General features: G+C 52.5%; 1 protein-coding gene across 23 annotated transcripts; it reads left to right on the forward strand.

Annotated features, from left to right (window-relative positions):
• The first annotated feature begins 2,964 nt into the window (after positions 1–2,964).
• On the forward strand, positions 2,965–16,345 carry LOC138815020 (ataxin-2-like protein). 23 transcript variants are annotated; one of them, XM_070004230.1, is made up of 24 exons: positions 2,965–3,434; positions 4,882–4,918; positions 5,125–5,181; positions 5,268–5,339; positions 5,635–5,785; positions 6,662–6,786; positions 8,387–8,478; positions 9,556–9,756; positions 10,069–10,244; positions 10,472–10,582; positions 11,060–11,269; positions 11,355–11,426; positions 12,151–12,221; positions 12,404–12,699; positions 12,775–12,844; positions 13,292–13,438; positions 13,535–13,607; positions 13,701–13,888; positions 14,148–14,277; positions 14,451–14,572; positions 14,706–14,918; positions 15,032–15,275; positions 15,425–15,584; positions 15,845–16,345. In XM_070004230.1, the coding sequence occupies exons 1-23, from the start codon at positions 3,151–3,153 to the stop codon at positions 15,577–15,579; spliced, it is 3,297 nt and encodes a 1,098-aa protein (XP_069860331.1). In that variant the 5' UTR covers positions 2,965–3,150; the 3' UTR covers positions 15,580–15,584; positions 15,845–16,345. The 23 variants fall into 23 exon arrangements, with proteins under 23 accessions (XP_069860331.1, XP_069860348.1, XP_069860330.1 ...); XM_070004247.1 differs by having other exon boundaries at positions 15,032–15,221; positions 15,548–15,584; XM_070004229.1 differs by having other exon boundaries at positions 15,822–15,909.
• Positions 16,346–17,153: the final 808 nt, after the last annotated feature.

Below are 17,153 nucleotides of genomic sequence, written 5' to 3' on the forward strand. Positions count from 1 at the left end.
TTGAACTCAGGGCCTGGGCACTGTCCTTGAGCTTCTTTTGCTCAAGGCTAGCACTCTACCACTTGAGCCACAGCACCACTTCTGGCTTTTTCTGTGTATATGTGGTATCGAGGAATCGAACCCAGGACTTCATGCATGCTAGGCAAGCACTTTACCACCAAGCCACAATCCCAGCCCCTGACCTCCTAAGATTAATGGGATGACTTAGGACAGGAACTTGTAGCCACCCCCTCCCCCCAACTGTGGAAAGCAAAGCCTTGACCATCAAAGACCCAAAACTCCCTCACCCAAGGCATGAGAGGAGTTATGACATCTAACCCAGATTCCAGGAGTTAGTGACACATAACCAAATTCCAGAAATGACAGGGCCCACATGCCTGCAGATACTGCTAAAATCTTTAGGTCTTAGGGCCCCTTGGGGCAGCCACTCATTCCTTTTTCCTTTTTGTGCCAGTACTGTGGCTTGAACTTGTGCTCTCAATTGGCTTTTCACTCATAGGTAGCATTCTGCCACTTGAGCCATGCCTCCAGCTCTGCTTTTTTTTTTGGTTGGTCATGGGGCTTGAACTCTGGTCCTGGGCGCTATCCTTCAGCCCTTTGGCTCAAGGCGAGCGCTCTACTGCTTGAGCCACTTCCCATTTTCTGGTAGTTTATTGGAGATAAGAGTTTCAGACTTTCCTGCCCAGGCTGGCTTTGAACCACGATCCTGATTGCTGCCTCCTAAGTAGCTAGGATTACAGGCATGAGCCACCAGTACCCGGCTGATAGTTTTGCTATAATACTTAGGCTTGCTTTGAACAAGCCTCACAAAGAGCTGGGACTACATACAGGTATGCACTACCTGCAGGTTATCTCGTATTTTTGCTGAGGATTGAGCCAGGGCCTCAGGCATGCTAACCATATTCTCTAGCCACCCCTAATCCCTTGGCTAATTTTAAATGTGCTTTGGAGGCTCAAAGGAGTCAGTAACAAAAGACACTTGGAAGAACTGACACTTGAGCTTGAAGAATGGAAAAGTAGAGAACCAAAAGGGAATTTTCTGGAATTAAGGACAGCTGGGCAGGCAGTATGGAGGAAGGACAAGGTCTTTTGTGGGAAAGGGAGTCCACTGCAGCTTAAATTTAACTGCACAGGCTGGCTTTTAATCTGTCTTCCAGATCTCAGCCGCCTGAGCGGCTGTAAAACTGTGGGGTTTTTTTCGGGGGGGGGTGTGTGGAGTGGGGAGGGGTACTGGTAATTGGACCTAGGACCTTACATATGCTAGTGAAGCACTCTGCCACTTAAGCTACTCTCAGCTGTGTGTGTGAGTGTACTGGTATGTGCATTTGCCTGTACTGGGGCTAGAAACCCAGGGCCTGGGCCCTGTCCCTTAGATTTTTTTTTTTTTTGGTCAGCCTTGGGGCTTGAACTCAGTGCCTGAGTGCTGTCTGTGCGCACTTTTCCTCAAGGCTAGCCCTCTACCACTTTGAGCCACAGCTCTGTTTCTGGTTTTCTGGTGGTTGAGATTAGAGTTCCAAAGACTTCCCTGCTAGGGTTGGCTTTGAGCCCCAGCCTTAAGATCTAAGCTGGCTTGAATAGCTTGGATTATATGTGTGAGTCACCTATATTGGACAGTCCTGGGGCTTGAACTCTGTCCCTGAGCTTCTTTTGCTCAAGACTAGCACTCTACCACTTGAGCCACAGCAACACTCACAGCTTTTTCTGTTTATGTGGTACTGAGGAATGGAATCTAGGGCTTCATGAATGTTAGGCAAGCACTCTACCACTGAGCCACATTCCCAGTACACCCTCCCCCTCTCCCCCCTTTTTTTTTGTTGTTCAAAGCTGGTGCTATACCATGGGAGCCACAGTTCTACTTCTGGCTTTCTAGGTGGTTAATTGGAGATAAGAGCCTCATGGACATTCCTCCCAAGGCTGGCTTCAAATCGTGATCCTCAGATCTGAGTCTCCTGAGTAGCTAGGATTACAAGCATAAGCCACTGGCATCCAACTTAGTGCCTTTTTTTTTTTTGGCCTGGGCTGGAGCTTGAACTGACGGCCGGGGTGCTGTTCCTGGAGCCTTTTGCTCAACCGGCTTTTTTGGAGTAGTTTTTTGGAGGTAAGAAGAGTCTCCTTGGCTTTTCGGCCCGGGTTGGCAGAACGGCCATCCTCAGATCTCAGCTCCCTGAGTGGCGAGGGTTATGCACGTGAGCCACCGGCGCCTGGCAATCTGCCTTGTTGAGGGCTCCTTGTCGCGCGTGGTCAAGCCACAATTTAAGATTTAAAAGAGCCACGGGAACTTAATTCAGAAATGGGCACACATCTGTGTGGCAGGATGAGCACGTTCAAACGGATCACTCTAATTTAGCTCACTAATCTTTTACGTACAGCAGATGAAGGGACTACCTGCTCAGGAGGCCTGCTACCTGGCTACGTGAACAGCTACCGGTGTGTGTGTGGGGGGGGGGGGGGGAGGAGGAGGGAGGTCTTTTTCCTGGCGGAAGAGCTTTACGTTATGACGTACACCTCACACCACAGCGGAAGAATCCTGACGTGACGCCGGCGGCGTGGGCGTGGCCACCGGATCTTCCTCTCTGCTGCCTTGGGCTCCTCCCCTCGCGTTTCACACACGCTCATTGTGAAGCGACGGCCGCTGCCCGCGTCTAAGGCTGCCTGAGACCTTAGAGACTCTAAACTTGGCGCGCGTTGAGCGCGCCCGCGCTACTCCTTACCTACCTGAAGGGCCGGGGGCGCGGGGTTCACCGACTTCCTCCTCTCCCCCCCCCCACCCCGCTCCCACCGGAGCCAACCGCCCCGGTCGCCTCACGCCGCGCTCCCACCTCGCGCCCCTCCCCTTGCGGAGCGCCCGCCCGCTCCTCCCCCGCCCGCCTCCCGGCGACGCGCACGCGCGCCAGGCCCGACTCGCACCCTCTCGCTTTCCTCCGGCCCGAGAGACCCCCCTCCCCTTCCGCCTCGCGGCGCTCCCTCGCGCCGCGGTCTTCTCTACCTATCCCCGGCTCCGCGGGGCTCCCCCCCCCCCCAGCCCGCCCGCCAACGGCGGGTCCCCGGCTTCCCGATCCCCTCCGCTTCCCGCGCTCCCCGGCGGGGCTCCAACCCCGGCCCCCTCTCTCCCTCCCTTCCCTCTTCATTCCCTTTCCGGACGCTGCCATCATGTTGAAGCCTCAGCCGCCACAACAGACCTCCCAACCCCAGCAGCCGCCCCCCACGCAACAGGCCGTAGCCCGCCGGCCTCCCGGCGGCACCAGCCCTCCCAACGGCGGCCTCCCGGGGCCGCTGGCCGTCACGGCGGCTCCGCCGGGGCCTCCCGTCACCGCCTCCCCCTGCCTGGGGCCCGCGGCTGGGAGCGGGCTTCGCCGGGGAGCCGAAGGCGTCTTAGCGCCGCCGCCGCCGCCGCATCAGGAGAGGCCGGGGGCCGCCGCCATCGGCAGCGCCAGGTGAGGAGGGCGGGCTTCCGGGTGGGGGAGCCGGGCTGCCGGCAGGAGGCGGCGGCGCGGTTCCGGTGGGGCGCGCCCCCAGCCCGGCCCTCGGCCGCGGCGCCGGGCGGTGAGGAACCCCGGGAAGCCGAGGGGAGGCTCCCCTGGGCGTCCCAACAGGTTGGAGAGAAAGGGTGGCGGGTCGCATCCGGGATCCCGGAGCCGCGCTCGGTTCCCGGGGGCCGAGCCCGGGCCGCGGCCCCGTGGGGAGGCGGGGCGCGTCCTGCCAGCATCGCGGGCACGGGGCGTTGGGGGGGCGAGGAGGCGATCGGGGTCCCCGGCTCCATTACCACGGAGGGGTCTCGCGGTCCCCGGCTGCAGCCAATGAGGTGTCAGCTCCGGGAAGGGGTCCCCGGCTCTGGCCAATGGAGGGGGGCGCGCGGCCCACAGTTTGGCCAATGGGGAGGGAGGGACTTGGAGCGGGTTGCTCCCTCCCCCTTCCCGGTCTGGCCAGTAAGCGGGGAGCCGAGTGGGCGGGGGCGCGGAAGGAGGGCCGGCGGGGCGGACTGCGGGCTGGGAACCTCCGGCGCGCGCGCGCGCCCTTGGCCTACGTGCGCGCGGATGCTCCGTCTTGTGACCCGGGCATATCCGTGTCCCGGTCGCGCGTCGGGCTGGGGCCGGTAGTGTGCATGGAAAGGTGCGTCCGGTGTTGGCGGGCGAGGAGCGCACCGTTCCGTGGGGTGGTGTGTCAATGCGATTGCGAGCGGCGGTGCACACGCAGGCGCAGTGGGTCGTTTTCGCGGGAGGGGGGGGTTGAAGAGGCCCCCGTGGGCTTTAGTGCGCAGGCGCAGACCGGGCGAGGCCTCCCGGTGGATGGCTTTTGCGGCTGCGCTGTCCCCCGGCCCCGCCAACGGCCCCCTCGCCGCCCTCCTCAACCGCCGGTTACATCAGCCATCGAGGAGCAGTGTTACCTGGCGATCGGTGACCCCTGCAGTGTGGGTAACAGGCCGAATGAATAATGACGGTGAAAGGGTGGAGTGTGGAGGGAGATAGCCCTCCTCTCAGGGTTGAGGACCTAAGGTTGCCGAAAATGGTTTGTACATTTGAGGAGGTAATGTGCCTGAGCTAAGTAGCTGTGCATCTGCACCTCTGAGCTTTTCACCTTCCCGGTCCGGAGCGGGTTACTGCTTCTTAGAATACTGTGCCATCGGTCCGTAGAAACAAGTCAACCCTGGCCCGTTGAAGAAAGTGAGCAGGCTGTTGTATTGGCTTTTAGAGCAATTGACAGCCATTTGTTGGTTTAGGGTTTTTTTTATTTTTTTAACTGTCATTTGGAGGAAATGTTTTATCATTTAATGCCCACTCCTTCATTTACATGAGAGATTGGAAACCTTACTGACTAAACAACTTCATGATAGGTGCTTTTGGGATTTACCATTAATGACCTTTTTTTTTTTTTCCCTTACAGGGGACAGAGCACAGGAAAGGGACCCCCACAGTCACCTGTGAGTGCCTTTTTTTCTGCTTGTATAAAGTACGAAGAACTAAATAACATTCGTATGGGTATATAAGGCATGCTAGATGCAGTGATAGACAAATGGGCTAACAAGACTTGTGGTTCAGCCTGACAAGGGAGCTGTGAGTGGTCGTTTAGAAAGTTGGCGTTTGCTGGCTGCTTCTTTATTTCCTCTCCATCTGATGTTACCGACAGGTGTTTGAAGGTGTCTATAATAATTCCAGGATGCTGCATTTCCTGACAGCTGTGGTGGTAAGTGAGGACTTTAATGCCTAGGGTGATTGAGGAATGAGATCCATGAGATTTTTGGGGTCTTCTCACCCTTCCCACCCTCCTAGGGCTCCACTTGTGATGTAAAGGTGAAGAATGGCACTACCTATGAAGGCATTTTCAAGACTCTGAGCTCAAAGGTCAGTTTACTCAAGTTGGCTTATTTTTGGAATTGCATGGAAGGAAGATGTATTAAAGAAAAACTATCAGACAATACTTTTACCATTCTTGTAGACCTTAAGTTTTTTAGTTAAAATTTTAAGTTTGAGATTTTTTTTCTTTTTTTCTAAGCCCTGTAGTTTAGTGGAGCACACAGGGCATGTGAGAATGTAGTATTGGGAAAGATTTAGAAAGGGTAAAAGGGAAATGATCATCGTTTTGCATTTATATTTCTTAATACTGACCTATGTTTGTTGGGCAATGTTGCTTTTGTAGTTTGAGCTGGCAGTAGATGCTGTGCACCGGAAAGCATCTGAGCCAGCGGGTGGCCCTCGTCGTGAGGACATTGTAGACACCATGGTGTTTAAGCCAAGTGATGTCATGCTTGTCCACTTCCGAAATGTTGACTTCAATTATGCTACTAAAGGTATTGTGCTAGGCTGTGGTGACAGATCAACTCTGTGGGTAGAGGGAAGTCTTTTTTTTTTTTTTTGGGCCGTGGGGCTAGAACTCTGGGTTGGGCGCTGTCCCTGCACTCTTCAGCTCAAGACAAGCGGTCTACCGCTTGAGCCACAGCACCACTTCAGGTTGTCTTGTGGTTAATTGAAGTTAAAGAGTCTCATGGACTTTGCTTTCAGATCAGGCTTTGAACTGCAATCCTCAGATCTCAACCTCCTGAGTAGCTAGGATTACAGGCGAGAGCCACTGCTGCCCGCCCCTGGGTTTTTTTGTTTGTCTTTGTTTCCTTTTTTGGGGGGGAGAGGGGGGTCAGTTGTTGGGCTTGAACTCTGGGCCTAGGCACTGTCCCTGAGCTCTTCAGCTCAAGGCGAGCACTCTACCACTTGAGCCACAGTGCCCCTTCCTGCTTTTTTTCTTTTTGCTTATGTGGTGCTAAGGAATCGAACCCATGTATGCAAGGCAAGTCTCTACCACTGAGCCACTTTCCCAGCCCCATTTTTTTTTTTTTTTTGTCAGCCGTGGGGCTTGAACTCTGGGCCTGGGCGCTGTCCCTCAGCTCTTCAGCTCAAAGCGAGCGCTCTACCACTTGAGCTACAGCGCCACTTCCGGTTTTCTGGTGGTTTATTGGAGATAGGAGTCTCACGGTCTCTCCTGCCCGGGCTGGCTTTGAACCGCGATCCTCAGATCTCAGCCTCCTGAGTAGCTAGGATTACAGGCGTGAGCCACCAGTGCCCGGCCCATTTTTGTTTCTTAACTACTTATGGGAGTGTTGTTGGAGTGAGACTGAGAGGCAAGAAAGCTGTCAGGTACCACCTGACTTCTGATTATCTACTCTGCTCCACAGACAAGTTCACGGACTCAGCCATTGCTATGAACTCAAAAGTGAACGGCGAGCACAAAGAGAAGGTGCTTCAGCGCTGGGAGGGTGGTGACAGCAACAGCGATGACTATGATCTCGAGTCTGACATGGTATAGTCTCCCTTCCTGAGCAGCGGGGTAGCCAGAGTATGGGGGTTGTTGGCAGTGAGATTCCTTTTTTGTACCAGGTGTTGATTGTTAGAAAAGAGGAGGAGGGGAAATACTGTTGCCTGTTTATAGTGCTCAAATACAAAAATTTAGGAAATATTAAAACAAAGCTTATCAGTGTACTAATTGGGAGTTGATATTTGCTTTGTGGCTTTTTTAAAATTTAAATCAGTACTACAGGTTTAAAAAGTGCTTCTATATAGGCCCATTTCTTTTCTTAAAAACAACTACTTTTGACATTTTTTTGGTATTCGTTTGCAGAAAATTTTGCTTTCCTTGTCTTGTTGAGCTTTTCGTGTTATACATGGAACTAGTTTGTTTCTTTTAATTATGAATACACACCAAACTGTATTTATTCTTTGCCTTTTTTTTTTTTTTTTTTTTTGGTCGTTCATGGGGCTTGAACTCTGGGCCTGAGCACTGTCCCTCAGCTGTTCAGCTCAAGGCTCTACCACTTGAGCCACAGCGCCACTCCTGTTTTTCTGAGTGGTTTATTGGAGATAAGAGTTTTCATGGGTTTTCCTGCTCAAGCTGGCTTTGAACCGTGATCCTCAGATCTCAGTCTCCTGAGTAGCTAGGATTACAGGAGTGAGCCACCGGCGCCCGGCTTGTTCTTTGCCTTTTTGATGTGTTTTGTTACCATTATTTTGTTATTTATAGAAGTCTCACAAGCCAGGTGTAGTGGTGCACACTTGTGGCGTTTTTGTTGTTTTTGTGTTTTGCTGGTCCTGGGACTTGAACTCTGTCCTGAGCTTTGTCCCTGAGCTTCTTTGTGCTCAAGGCTAGTGTTCTACCACTTGAGCTACAGTGCCACTTCCATCTCTTTCTGAGTAGTTTATAAAAGAGTCCCACAGACTCACAGAAGCTGTAATCCTTAGGTCTCAATCTTGTGAGTAGCTAGGATTATAGGTGTGAGCCACTAGCATCTGGCTTGGTGGTACACTTCTAATTGCAGTACCTGGAAAGCAAAGGCAGGAGGGCTGCTTAGGTTATGTAGACTTCAAGCCTGGCCTAAGTTATATAACAACAAAACCCTAAGGTTTTACCAAATAGGTAAATAAGTAAAATTTAACAAGTATTGCTATTTTATTTATTTTTATTTTTATTTTTTTGGGGGGTCCGGTCATGGGGCCTGAACTCTGGGCCTGGGCGCTGTCCCTCAGCTCTTCAGGTCAAGGCTAGCGCTCTACCACTTGAGCCACAGCCCACTTCCGGCTTTTTTCTTTTTGCTTATGTGGTGCTGAGGAATTGAACCCAGGGCCTCTGGCATGCAAGGCAAGCGCTCTACCACTGAGCTACCTTCCCAGCCCAGTATTGCTATTTTAGAACCATATAAAGTTGTGCAAATATGTTAGACTTGCTTAGGCCTTAAACCTAGAAATGGGTTTGTTAGGTCCTAGGCCTTCAAACTTAGAAGTTTGTGCTACTCATTGGCAGTTCAACTTGATATTGCTTGGGGTTTGGCAATGTGATGGAAGAAAATGGCTTGTCAAATATTCCTTTCCCTTCGGATTTCAAACGTTCCCCATTTTCCCCTCCTTAGTCCAATGGATGGGACCCCAATGAAATGTTCAAATTCAATGAGGAGAACTATGGCGTGAAGACCACCTACGACAGCAGTCTCTCCTCTTACACGTAAGTGTCTTGGCGTTCCTCCGTGGGGCATTGGAGGGTGTGCTCACCAATAGAGAGGGTAAATTGCTTGGTAGAATGTAATTCTTTTTTTTTTTTTTTTTTTTGTCCAGTCTTGGGCTTGAACTCAGGGCCTGGACACTGTCCCTGAGCTTCTTTTGCTCAAGACTTAACACTCTAGCACTCTACCACTTGAGCCACAGCACCACTTCTGGTTTTTTCTGTGGTACTGAGGAATCAAACCCAGGGCTTCATCTATGCTATGCAGGCAAGCACTTTACCACTAAGCCACATTCCCAGCCCTAGTATATAGTTTTTCTGCTTTGTGACTTGCTCCCTCAAAGACATTGATCAAAGCACTTTATGCTTATAAACTAATGTTGAATTAACACCCCTTTATACAACTACTTAAAAGATCATTTTATTTTATTTTATTTTATTTTTTTATTTTTTGTCGGTTGTGAGGCCTGAACTCTGGGCCTGGGCACTGTCCCTCAGCTCTTCAGCTCAAGGCTAGTACTCTACCTCTTGAGCCACAGTGCCACTTCCGGCTTTTTCTGTTTATGTGGTACTGAGGAATCGAACCCAGGGCCTCATGCATGCAAGGCAAGCACTCTACCACTGAGCCAACCTCCCAGCCCTAAAAGATCATTTTTAAAGGATATAAATAAAAACAAGATTTTCTGACTAGGCCACACTGTGGATAGTGACTTGTTTTCTGTTTCTCTGTAGTTTTTCCCTCGTATTTATGCATTGTGAACTTTACATTCAGATATATCTTGGTACTTTACCCTGGGACCTAGTAGATGTTAAGTATATGTTGGCTGGGCTGGGGGTGTGGCTCAAGTTAGAGTGCCTCCTTGGCAAGCACAAGACCCTGAATTCACACCCAGGAGCACTGTGTGAGTGAATATATGAATATGCTAATTACGCTAGGGCAGAGTACTTGCCTAACACTTGTGAGGCTCTGAGTTTGATTCCTAGCACTGGAAAAGAAAAAATAATGGTTGAAGAAATTAAACACTGACATATCTGTATCTGTGGGCTTGTTAAAAATGCTGATAATGGATGTTCTTTCAGGGTGCCCTTAGAAAAAGACAACTCAGAAGAGTTCCGTCAGCGGGAGCTGCGTGCAGCCCAACTGGCTCGAGAAATTGAGTCGAGTCCCCAGTATCGTCTACGAATCGCCATGGAAAATGAGGATGGGCGCACAGAGGAAGAAAAGCATAGTGCAGTCCAGCGGCAGGGGTCAGGGCGGGAGAGCCCCAGCCTGGCATCCAGGTAATGCCTTTGGGCATCTGGAGCTGTTTGGTTCTCACAGTGGGGTCCAAGGACTTGGCTAGCCTGTTGAGCTCTCTCTCCCTCCCCCACCCCCAAATCCTGGGGCTTGAACTTAGGCTTTGAGCACTGCCAGTGGGTTTGTGTCAGGGTTGATGCAATGTAGTAATATCCCAAGCTTGAAACCACAGTACATTGAAGAGGGACAGAACTTCAGGTGGGATAGTGAAAGTAGCCAGAGTGAGGAGTGTGCGTGTTGTGTTGCCAAAAATGCATTTTATAGCCACTTTTGTCCTTACTTGAACCTTTCTTCAGGGAGGGGAAGTATATCCCTTTGCCTCAGCGCGTTCGGGAAGGTCCCCGGGGAGGAGTTCGGTGTAGCAGTTCTCGAGGCGGTCGGCCTGGCCTTAGCTCACTGCCACCTCGTGGTCCTCATCACCTGGACAGCAGCAGCCCCGGCCCCGGGTCTGAGACTCGTGGTATCAATGGAGGTGAGTTCTGCACCACAGAATGTGGGAAGTGTATAAGTAGGTGGGTTGGGAGGAGATTGAATGCATCAGTGGTGATATAACAGCAGGTGCTCTGTGTTTCTCTTCACCTTTTTTTGGTCGGTTGTGGGGCTTGAACTGAGCCTGAGCGCTGTCCCTCAGCTCTTCAGCTCAAGGTTAGTGTTCTACCACTTGAGCCACAGCACCACTTCTTGCCTTTTTTTTTTAAGGTCCTTCCCGCATGTCTCCCAAGGCACAGCGGCCTCTGAGAGGTGCTAAGACTCTGTCTTCACCTAACAGTAGGCCTTCCGGAGAAGCTTCTGTTCCACCCCCTGCTGCAGGTAAAAGCTTCATCATGCTGGGTGAAGAAGTGGGTGGAAATTTATACAGAGACAAATAAATAAGGTGGAATGGTGGAAGGAGCAACAGGTTGAAGATAGATGCCGGAGTGGGGAGAAGTTGAATTTGTCCTATTGGGAAGAGAGTTTCTCCGTTTCCCTAGAGTACAGAAATTCCAACCTAGCAAATGGTGGCTGGCAGATGTATTTTGTTTAGATTTTAATTTTTCAGCTTATTAATACAGGAGAAGTCATAGAAATGTCCAATTTCTTTTGAGGTGTAGAAAGTTCTGCCGGCACTGATCCTGCATGATAGCAGCCTTCTGGTCCTTCTGGTGCACACTGAGGCCATTTGCCTCCTGATGTTATCTGTCTTGGCCTTGTAGACTTTGAGTTTGGGCTCCTAGTATAAGAGATTTGTAAGCTTTTAGAAAGTACCCTGCATTCTCTGCTTATTGACCAGCGGTAACCATCGAACAGCTCTCCCTTTTCTTCCAGTGGGACGGATGTACCCCCCACGCTCTCCCAAGTCTGCTGTCCCTGCCCCAATCTCAGCTCCTTGTCCTGAGCCCCCCATTGGCTCGGCAGTAGCAACTTCTGCAGCCTCCATCCCTGTCACGTCAGTTGTGGATCCTGGAGCAGGCTCTATTACCCCAGCTTCTCCGAAGATCTCACTGGCCCCCACAGATGGTAAGAGCCGAGACGGTTGAGGGCTGTGGACAATTTTCAATTTGGTTCTGAACAGGAGAACCTTTAGGCATGTCTCTCTTCTCAGTAAAAGAACTCCCACCCAAGGAGCCTGGCAGGACCCTGGAGCCCCAGGACCTGGCCCGGATAGCTGGGAAAGGTGAGAATGGTTTACTCCTCTGGAGCCTAATGCTTTTTTGTTTGGGAGAGCATTTCAGTTAGAAGTTCCTTGGCAATTGGAAACAGTTTCTATCAGCCCTTTGACCCTAATTCCTGTTGGAGTTCTCAAGAGCTCTTGTGTTTTTCCTTGGTTTCTTGTCCTCTGGGTTACGAGTCCTGTGAAAAGAATGCATGTTCTATTTTTTGTTGTTGTTCTTGTTGTTCATGAGGCTTGAACTCACTGTCCCTGAGCTTTTCTGCTAAAGGCTAGTGCTCTACCACTTTGAGCCACAACTCCACTTCTGGTTTTTTGGTGGCTAATTGGAGATAAGAGTCTCACAGACTCTTGGGCTGGAAACGTGGCTCAGTGGTAGAGCCTTTGCCTTGCATGCCTGAGGCCCTGGGTTCGATTCTTCAGCACCACATAAGCAGAAAAAGCTGGAAATGGCACTGTGGCTTAAGTGGTAGAGGGCTAACCTTGAGCTGAAGAGCTGAGGGATAGTGCCCAGGCCCAGAGTTCAGGCCCACAACCGACAAAAAAAAACAAACCAAAAAAACAACAAAAAAAGACTTAAAAAAAAAAAAAGTCACAGACTCTTGCTCAGACTGGTTTTGAACTGTGATACTCAGAATCTTTGCTTCCTGAATAACTAGGATTACAGGCATGAGCTACCAGAGCCTGGTTGTGATGTATGTATTTATATATTTTCCTCTTTTTCTCCTAGTCTCTGGCCTTCAAAATGAACAGAAACGATTTCAACTGGAAGAACTAAGGAAGTTTGGGGCCCAGTTCAAGGTGAGCATGGCATGGGAAGGAGCTGGGCTTGGCAGTATGCAGTAGTGTGAGAACTGCATCAGAGGCAAAGTACCCAGTGGGTGGAAAAGAAAAAGAAGAGCTCAAACTAGGAGGACCTGGAGGAGGCAGGGCCTGGGGCCAACTGGACAGTACTTGATGTGTATGTGTCCTCCTCCTTCCAGCTTCAGCCCCCCAGCTCCCCTGAGACCAGCCTGGATCCTTTTTCTCCCCGGATCTTAAAGGAGGAGGCCAAAGGGAAGGAGAAGGAGGTCGATGGTCTATTAACTTCAGAGTCCATGGGGTCTCCAGTCTCCTCGAAGACGGAGTCCGTATCGGATAAAGAAGACAAAGCACCTCTAGCATCAGCAGGAGGCGCTGAGGGTTCCGAGCAGCCTCCACCACCTTGCCCGAGCCAGACTGGCAGCCCCCCAGTGGGCCTTATCAAGGGAGATGACAAAGATGAGGGCCCTGTTGCTGAGTGAGTGCGGTGGGGGCCGGTGGGGGCTGGGTGGTGAAGGGCAGGCCATGAAACTGATGACATTTTCTCTTATAGACAAGTAAAGAAATCAACGTTGAACCCCAACGCCAAGGAGTTTAATCCCACAAAGCCTCTATTATCTGTGGTGAGATAGGAGACATGGGAGAGGTGGGGCGGGAGGGCAGCAGAGGGGAAGCACTCGCTGCCATTGTGCTGGGCTTGCCGGGTGGTGCAAAGGAGCCACTGTGTATGTGTAGGAAGAGGGGGTAGCAGGGGTTGGATTGATGAGGAAGAAAGATCTCCAGCGCTGGTCATTAAGGGGTCCTCATGAGTCTGGCAGCTATTGGTGGGTTTCTGGTTCCTGGTATTTGGCCCATAAAACATTGGATTGAGGTCATTTGGAGCGACGGCTTTACTTAAGCCAGCTGACATGCCTACATGACAAGTCGCATAGTCTCTCTTCCTGTTTCTTCAGGGTCTACTGTGAGGCTTAATTAAGAATGTGCAGAACACACATGGCACACAGCACTGTTACATAGGCAGGGCTGAGCTGGGCATGTGGGAGTAAAATGTCCTAACTTGTCTCTTTCAGAACAAATCTACCAGTACTCCAACTTCTCCAGGGCCTCGCACTCACTCAACTCCCTCCATCCCGGTGCTGACAGCAGGCCAGAGTGGGCTCTACAGCCCACAGTACATCTCCTACATACCTCAGATCCATATGGGACCAGCTGTGCAGGTAGGAGACTGGTTTCTGAGAGACTGGCTCAGGCCCATTATGGATGTGTGTGTGTGAGCATGCCCTTCATTTAGCCTCGTCTGTTCTCGTCCCTAGGCACCTCAGATGTATCCGTATCCTGTATCCAATTCAGTGCCTGGGCAGCAGGGCAAGTACCGGGGTGCAAAAGGTGAGCAGGGTGAGGAGGGACAGCCAGTGGGACAGCCTGATAGCTTCTGGCCGATGGAGCTGGAGCTCTGCTCTATTTGCTTCCCCTGCGCAGGCTCTCTCCCCGCTCAGCGCTCGGACCAACACCAGCCAGCCTCAGCCCCTCCCATGATGCAGGCGGCCGCTGCTGCTGGCCCACCCTTGGTGGCTGCCACACCTTACTCTTCGTACATCCCTTACAATCCGCAGCAGTTCCCCGGCCAGCCTGCAATGATGCAGCCTATGGCCCACTACCCCTCACAGGTGACTGGGGCACAGGAGCAATAGAGGAGAGAAGGCCGTGAGCTCTGGGTGGTAGTGGCTAGCTGGGCAGTTGGCTCTGGTGGGGTTCATGTCTGTTGCAAAGCATTATTGTCATCCTGCATCTTAAATGTAAAGTGACATCTGCATGGCAGAGTTAATGTGGATTTTAGATGAGTAGAGGGAACTGCTGAGCCCCAAGCGGTGCTGGGCACATGGTCACTGAGCAAGTGCTGAGTGCTCTTGTTCTTCGTCCTGCCAGCCGGTGTTTGCCCCCATGCTTCAAAGCAACCAACGTATGCTAACGTCGGGTAGCCACCCCCCGGCCATTGTGTCATCCTCCACTCCTCAGTACCCTTCTGCAGAGCAGCCCACCCCCCAAGCCCTCTATGGTGAGTACCCCTGCCCCGCCCCGCCCCGCCCTGCCCTGCCCTGCCCTGCCCCGCCCCGCCCTGCCCTGCCCTGCCCTGCCCTGCCCTGCCCTGCCCTGCCCTGCCCTGCCCTGGGCTATGTTCCTCACCTCTCTGGTGTGCTCAGCACTCAGTCTCCCTCCTTTCCACTGCAGCCACTGTTCACCAGTCCTATCCACACCATGCCACGCAGCTCCATGCTCACCAGCCGCAGCCGGCCACCACGCCTACTGGGAGCCAGCCGCAGTCCCAGCATGCGGCCCCCAGTCCCGTCCAGGTGCCTGCTGTCAGGGGGTTTGAGTAGTTGGGGCAGAAATGGGTGGCTGGAAGAGAGTGGAGCAGGGTGATTCTCTGGGAGACGGGGTCAGCCAGAGTGTGTGGTACTCATGTTATCTACTCTGTCTTGACAGCATCAGGCGGGACAGGCCCCACACCTGGGCAGTGGACAGCCACAGCAGAATCTGTACCACCCAGGGGCCCTGACGGGCACGCCACCATCTCTGCCACCGGGACCTTCTGCCCAGTCCCCTCAGAGCAGCTTCCCCCAGCCAGCCGCTGTATATGCCATCCATCCCCACCAGCAGCTGCCCCACGGCTTCACCAACATGGCCCATGTTACCCAGGTAAGAGCCAGGGGACTGCTGCTTCTGGGTCTTTGTCCGAGTGGCTGGATACCCTTGCAGGAGTGCTGCCCACCAGGCTTCCTAGTGCTCCTTGTGTCCTCTCTCCCCTGCAGGCCCATGTCCAAACTGGAGTCACAGCAGCCCCGCCCCCGCACCCTGGGGCTCCCCACCCGCCCCAGGTGATGCTGCTGCACCCCACCCAGGGCCATGGGGGGCCCCCCCAAGGCGCAGTACCCCCGAGTGGGGTACCTGCACTCTCAGCTTCCACACCCTCACCCTATCCCTACATCGGACACCCCCAAGGTGAGCAGCCTGGCCAGGCGCCTGGATTTCCAGGAGGAGCCGATGACAGGATTCGTGAGTTCTCGTTAGCTGGGGGAATTTGGCATGGAAGAGCTGAGGGGCTGCAGGTGGGGCAGGATGCACGGGTTCTGGGTGGGGAGTGAGGGGTCTTGGAGGCAGGGCTGTCCCACAGGGCGCCCGCCGACCTGCACCTGTCTGTGAAGTATGTAGGGTGGGCAGAAGCCACAGTCGCCGCCGCCAGGGGCTTGCTCCTGGCTCTGTCCTTTGCTTCCCTCCGTCCTCGCTCAGTTGTGATCCAGCAGCCCCCCTCCCCACTGCCTCCCCAGCTCTCAGTGACCCCGACTGCCTCCTGACTTAGCCGAGGTAAGGTCAGCGCAGCAGACAGGGCCAGGCTGGGGTGTGGGGGGCTGAGCTGGGCACACGAGTAAGGGCTCTGGCTTACTGGGAAACAGCGATTGACCTGTGCTTCTGACCAGCCCCATGAGACACCTTAAGGAGGCCGCTCCTCCCCACTCCTCCCCAGCCCCCCGGACGCATTGATGGAGGGACAGCTGCTCGGGTTCTAATGCTCCTGCTCTCTTCTCTTTCCCCTCCAACCAGTTCAATCTCATCCCTCCCAGCAGCTCCCCTTCCACCCCCCGGGGAACTGAAGATTGTCCTGGCCGCGACCTGAGACCTCCATGAGCGGAGGGAAGAGTGATCTATGTCTCTTCCCCCAGCAGCTCGGACCAGTCCCAGCCCCCCACCCCACCCCCCAAATTCCCCTTTCCCCAGGGGAGCTGGGGAATTCCTGCCAAGCACCTTGAATGGGAGAGACCTTGAAGTGGGCAAGGCCAGGGTCCCGCAGGGGTGGGGGAGGTTCCTGCTCTGCCCCTGCCAGTTCCCACCTAATCTCGCCCTCCCATCTTTCCATCTATTCCCCCCGCTGGAGACGGAAGATCTTTTATTTTCTATTATTTATAACTGCAAACTTGGGCCCCTCTGTTCTTTTCTTCCCCATTAACTTGAGACCTGCGTGAGAGACAGACAGATGCCCCACAAGGATGGTTGGACAAGGACTTTTACTTTTTATTACATAAAAATATTAAAAAAAATAAAAAAAATAAAATTTTAAACTAACTTAACCTGCCTGTAGTTGCTGTTTGTAGACAACCATATGGCTGTAATTGTCAACTGTGATCTTAGGATTACATTTCTTTTCTCTTGTTCTTCTCTTCCCTGTAAAACTAGTGTTTTTGTAGGTCTAGGATGAGGGAACCAAAAGGAAAGCCACATAAATTACGACCTGAGCGCTGGCTCACTGGGAGGCAGGTAAGTAAGGAGTTAGGACCACCTCTGCTGACCTTGTGACATTGGAAGTAGTTTTTACTGTAGCTTTAGAGGTCATGGGTGTGGGGACAATGTGGGAAAGTAAAGCTGCTAGTGGAGGGTGGAGTAGGGGAACCAGATTTAGGAGGAGTGGGAGCTAAGTTGGAGGCCTAAATTTTTTTTTTTTTTTTTTTTTTGCTAGTCCTGGCGCTTGAACTCGGGCTGGTCGCTGTCCCTGAGCTGCTTTTGTTCAAAACTAGTGCTCTACCATTTGAGCCACAGCACCACTTTGGGCTTTTTCTGTGTGTGGTACTGAAGAATCAAACCCAGGGCCTCATGTGTGCTAGGCAAGCACTCTTAGCACTAAACTACATTCCCATCCAGGGACCTACAATATTGAAGCATAGGTTTCTGAGAAGATTACCTCGCTTGTGTAGCTATACAGGTGGTTTTTTTTGTTTTTTGTATTTTGGTTGGTCGTGGGGCTTGAACTCTGGTCTTGGGCGCTGTCCCTGCGCTCTTCAGCTCAAGGTAAGTGCTCTACTGCTTGAGCCACAGCGCCACTTCTGGTTTTCTAGTGGTTTATTGGAGATGAGTCTCATGGACTTTCCTGCCCAGGCTGGC

The sequence above is a fragment of the Dipodomys merriami genome, unplaced genomic scaffold (genome assembly GCF_024711535.1).
Source record: "Dipodomys merriami isolate MVZ:Mamm:240054 unplaced genomic scaffold, mDipMer1.0.p SCAF_62, whole genome shotgun sequence".
NCBI classification, from domain to species: Eukaryota; Metazoa; Chordata; class Mammalia; order Rodentia; family Heteromyidae; genus Dipodomys; species Dipodomys merriami.

Coding starts and splice junctions, on each gene's coding strand:
- LOC138815020 (XM_070004230.1), top strand. CDS start 3,151: ATGTTGAAGCCTCAGCCGCCACAACAGACCTCCCAACCCCAGCAGCCG. Junction 4,919..5,124: donor AGGGACCCCCACAGTCACCT/GTGAGTGCCTTT, acceptor TGTTACCGACAG/GTGTTTGAAGGTGTCTATAA. Junction 13,608..13,700: donor CAAGTACCGGGGTGCAAAAG/GTGAGCAGGGTG, acceptor TCCCCTGCGCAG/GCTCTCTCCCCGCTCAGCGC.